The 5,277-nt window shown below is 38.0% G+C and overlaps 1 protein-coding gene across 1 annotated transcript in view; it reads right to left on the reverse strand.

Moving 5' to 3' along the window:
• The window catches only part of LOC103462298 (protein TANC1-like), a 25,336-nt gene extending 23,248 nt beyond the window's left edge, over positions 1–2,088 (reverse strand). Inside the window, 3 exon segments of the mRNA XM_008404987.2 lie at positions 737–840; positions 1,561–1,851; positions 2,002–2,088. Coding sequence (XP_008403209.2) covers positions 737–840; positions 1,561–1,819 — 363 coding nt within the window. The 5' untranslated portion in view covers positions 1,820–1,851; positions 2,002–2,088.
• Positions 2,089–5,277: the final 3,189 nt, after the last annotated feature.

The raw sequence follows: 5,277 nt of genomic DNA on the forward strand, positions 1-5,277 counted from the left end.
CAAATTGCATTTTGTGTTTACTTGTGTTGTCCTTGACTATTGTTTAAATTGGTTTGATGTTCCGAAACACTTAAGTGGGATAAACATGCAAAAAAACAGGAAATGAGGAAGGGGGCAAACACTTTTTCACACCACTGTATATACCTATTATTATTATGGTGATAATTATATCAGCTGTTTAAATTGAATATAGATCTTATTCTATTACTTATATTTATTACCAATCAGTCTTCCCACTAGTATTGCAATTTTAGAATCTGTGACTCTTATTTTTTATCTCTTCCTTCATCAACAACACAATCGAAATTTCTAGCTGTCACCTCTGATTCCTTTTCCTTGTCAGTCTTGTTTTTCTCATTCCTTTTGTATTTAGAATAGAATAGAATAGAATAGAATTCAACTTTATTGTCATTGCATCGTCACAAGTACAAGCAACGAAATGTAGTTTGCATCTATCCAGAAGTGCTATACAGGGTATAAATATGTATTTACAGGTGTACAAGGGTGGTTTCTTTTGTCGGTTGTATGGTCTTAATCATCTCCTGTTCATAGCATATTTATGAATATATATACATATGCTATGAATATATATATTCATCTCTTTTTTTTAAACCAACCAGTTGGTAGCCTATAGCTTTAGATACTAATTTATGAGAAATGAAGAGAAACCTTTTTATTTATTCCAAAGAGAAAAAAACAAAAATAAAATGTAAATGATTATGAATTTTCATATTACCTTGGCAGCCAGGCATCTCACAGCCTCCTTCCTCTGTCCTGCATTATCACTTGTTCCTGCAGCAGAGCTCTGGTTGGAGGCTGCTTTTCCCTGCTTGTCTCCAGCTGCAGCAAAGCACAAAACAATAGCAAGACATGCATAGCCACCATGAAGAAAATTAGTAAAATAAATGCATAATTAGAACATCTCTATGCTGAAAAGTATTAATTTCTTCTGGAAGCTAGATTGGAAACAGCAAAATCAAGAAAAAAAAGAAGAAGCTTTAATCATCGACTCACAGAGCTGCCTTTGATGTATCCTTTGTCAAGTTAAAATGAAATGACATTATACAGTAGAGATATCACTAAATAATGCAACAGTGCTGAAAAATAAATGCAACCCTGCCTTTTCCATGCTGCTTTGCTTTTATCCTATGAACCTGACAATATTCAGTTCTGTAAACAAGAAATTAAGAAAACATCAAGAAAATAAAATTCAAATTTTATCCCTTCCTGCATTTTCGTCATCATTTCTTCGAGATAAATTTTCGGTACATTGCAGCGTGCAGTTATGTGCACAATTCACTCGCATGAGAGGGCTGTCTTCACATTGTTCAGACAAAAGAACCGTTTCTGTGCCACTCAAGGGAGGAAGATGAGAAAAAAAACAACAATCTCCCTCTTCTTACAAAACTGCAATCAGTAGACAAACCTCAGGGGAGAACTTGAACAAAGATTATGTGACCTAGTTGCCAACTACTTGTAAAAAACTTTTTTTTTTCCCCAATAACTCAAAAGAATTTGACTTTACTGGAGGATAACGAATTCAGGTTAAACTAATCTTACATTTAGGGGAGGATTTGGGGCTGTGGGGGTCACTGGCGGCTCCCTGCGGCGTTCGCATTCCGTGGCAGCTGAGCGTCACAAGCCGCCAGATGATGGCGGTCTTGCCCGATCCGGCGTTCCCCACTATGACTGCGCCGCGGCCCTCGCAGGTGCTCGTTTTCCTCAAGACCTCCTCCAGCCGTGCAAATAGCCAGTCCCGGCCGACGAAAGGCGTTTCTGCAGTGACCCCGGGGACTTCGAACAGCAGTGGTTTTAGCATTATGTCTGTTTGCTTGAATGGCACCAGTCTCCCTGCACAATGAGAGGACAGAGTTTGCACAGTTTGAGAGCGGAAAACTTTATGCATTCTTAAGTGATTGGGGAGAGGGATTTACAGATCTGTCGGTGCTTCTGCAACCCACTGAATGAAAAAAAATACCCCGCAGTGAAACCAGAAAGCACCTTTAGAGTCATCGCTTGTGCGCCCAGCTGTGTTGTGCTTTCGGACGGAGCCCCGGTGCCCCGAAGCCCTTTGGTTGTCCAGATAACTCAGATCCTCCAGTCGAGTGGAGCTTGTTGCTGTGCAGAGAGAATGGGTTGGAAATAATTCAGTGTGTGAGAAACATGCAAGAAATGTGCATTAAGAAAGAAACCACCTGCATACTGCAGATATGCAAGTCAATTACTGTATCCATGGAGATGTGAGGCATAAACAGATAAAGATACAAGCTCAGTGACCTTGAGGAGAAAAGACGGAGAAAGCAGGAATGAACATCTCACACTTAGTAATCTGAATCTGACAAAGGTATAAAATGCCTTTTGTACCTTTGCCAAAAGGAATTTTGACAAAGATGTCAGAAGGAATACATCTGATTGTAATGTAAGAATGTGTTGGCCAACCAGAAGCCAACTTGGGAAATGAGAAACGTCTCATTGAAGTTCTCAACAACAAAAAAAAGCAGATGTCTAAACACCCACATTCCAACTATAAACCCACTCGCGCCACAGAATTTATCATAGCCCACTTTCTGCAGTTTTAATGATTTTTAGCTGAGTCTTCACTCCATGTTGCAGGAAACAGTAAGAACTAAATGTGTCACGCACCTTTTAGTCTTTTGCAAAAAAATAAAAAATACTAATTTATGAATTTTTCAAAACATCCAGCAGCAAAACTGAACCAAAGAGGAAGAAAGAACAAGTCGTCTGCATATTTACAAAGCTCTGATGACACAAGACTTGATGATGCCCATTGGAAAGTATCTGTTATTATTACTTTCTGTGTGCCAAAGTGTAATGTACGACCACTAACTGTTCAATCACATCTAACTGTGGACCTTCCAGCAATATTTCCATTAAGGGACTGAGTGTGGATTTACCACTCTTATTATGGATGATTTCAGTCCAGTATTTAGTTTACTTTATTAATTCATTTATCGAGGTAGCGTTGTCAAGAACGAACAAATACAGTAAGCTCTAGCATTTATAGTCTAATCTATTTCATAATGCCTAGAGTGGTTGTATAAAAAAACATAGAAAATATCTTACAATGTTTAAAATGCAAATGCAAATCATTAAGACCATCCGACACAAAAAAGCTATTAGTAAAACTAAATGAGTTCAAATTAATAAAAGCATGGTGCTGCTTCAGTTTTAATCTGAAGGGATGAATCGTGGTTCATTGTTTGCTCTGCAGGTGAGGAGTTTCACATGTTGACCTCTCTTGCAGAGAAGGCTGCTGGTCCCAGGAGGTTTTACCTAAAGCCACCTGATAATTCCCACTGTACGGTTCACAAGTTATCAAAAAATAAATAAAAAATAGCTCTGAGGTTGCTGAGCAACTGAGGACCCTTACCAAATAAGCAGGTACGAATGCATCCGAGGTAAGAACATTTTTAACATTTTCAAAGTTCATTAGAAACAGTTTCTCAAGACAGAGAAGAGGGAACTAGAAAGTGATGCTCTCTCTGAAGAGACACAGAAATAGCTTTTTATAATAAGCTATAATACTTTTTTGTTACTGTGTGATTATCACCATATGAAAAACATTTAAATGCTGTAAAAATCTGTTCATTTTATAGTTTAGCTGCTTTTCTGACTGTTAAGCTTGCAGGGGGAAAAAAACAGTGAAGAACCTCTATTCTAGTTTAATCTGTTTGTAGTTCCTCTCTCTCTGAGTTTAATCCAAGCGGTTTATGAATCCAAGCATGGCAGAGAACCAGCTAAATAGATTACATCCACTGCAAGTAGAACCGCTTCTGCTTACTGGGATGGAAGTTGTTTTTGTTTATTATTTTGCTCATCTTTAAGTTTTTAGCTTCTAAAGGTTCTATTTATTTCATTTTTTATTTTTTGTGAATTGGTGTATTAACTTTTTGTTTCACAATGTGTTTATTCAGATTTTAGGAAGTACAACGACACCGTAACAGGGAAGGAAAATGGTACATGACATTCAGATTGTGCTTTGGTGTGTGTCTCTACCAGCTTTGCACATCCAAACTTTTATTTTTTAAATAGCTCAAGCTCAGTGAACAAGTTCACAATTTATTTTTTAGCTCACATAGTTTTCTTCTAGGATTGCTTTGTATTCAGCACCACTCTGTCCCAATAAACTTATTCCCTTTCCCTGCTGTAAAAAGAAAAAGCATGTTCCATAGTATGATGCAGCCACCACCATGCCTCACAGTGTTGTTAGGACGTTGAAGGAGACGTGTGGTGTGAATTTTCTGCCACAGAAACAGCTGACAAAATGCTAGGCCAGGAATATTTTTTTATAATCCAACCCTAAATTACAACTTCACCTCTGCCTTATCTGGTGTGTTCATTTTGCTGTTTGTTCTCCATTAACAAACATCTGATGCCTTCACAAACACATGGATTTATACTCAGTAGGATTCTACTTAGAGTAGTTAGATTACTTCAAAAGGCAGCTGGTTGCACTGATGCAGAAGAGAAATGGTGTAAAATCTGTAAATCTGATAACACTGTTGTCTCTAAACTGTTCAGAGTGAGATGAATAAAAAGGGAGAATCCTTTTGGACTATAAAAGACCAAAAAACAGGCGATACAAAATGTGCCAAACTTATGTCCTATAGCTCAATAATCTTACAGTGCAGTGATAGTCCTAACATTTTTTTTTTAATGTATGTGGCTGCTCTTTAGCGATACAAGTATTTTTTCATTTCTCATTTATTTCAAACAGTGAGATAGAGACACAGAAATGTATTAAAATACTGTACATCCTTCAACCCACACTTCTAAGACCGTGTTCTTCTGATACATCTGCTAGCCCTATGTGTCCATCATCCTCCAGAAGCAGCAGAGTGTTACTGTGAGAGACTGTGATTGAAGGCTTGTGAATATTATAATTTACTGGGCTGTTAAGAGAGCATAAAACCTGTTCTGTGGACAACGTGGGCCTCCCTTATGCGAAACAAATCGGTTTGAATCACTATCATAAAACTGTAATAATACAACTCGATCATTGTGGTGCAACGAATATGCAGCAAAAAAGCTAAAAAATATTTAAAAAAAACACACACACACATTTCTTCCTCCAGGCTGGAGAAGGCTTTTAGGACATGGCACATGCATGAAATTACAAACAAGAGTGGAGAATTGCAGCTTGAAAGAACATCCACAGTGAGAGGACGGAGCACAGTCTGCAGAAAAAACAGTGTGAAGGAGGTGTGGAGTGGGATGAGAGAGAGAGAGAGAGAGAGAGAGAGAGAGAGAGAGAGA

This window comes from Poecilia reticulata, linkage group LG3, assembly GCF_000633615.1.
Source record: "Poecilia reticulata strain Guanapo linkage group LG3, Guppy_female_1.0+MT, whole genome shotgun sequence".
In the NCBI taxonomy this organism is placed as follows: Eukaryota; Metazoa; Chordata; class Actinopteri; order Cyprinodontiformes; family Poeciliidae; genus Poecilia; species Poecilia reticulata.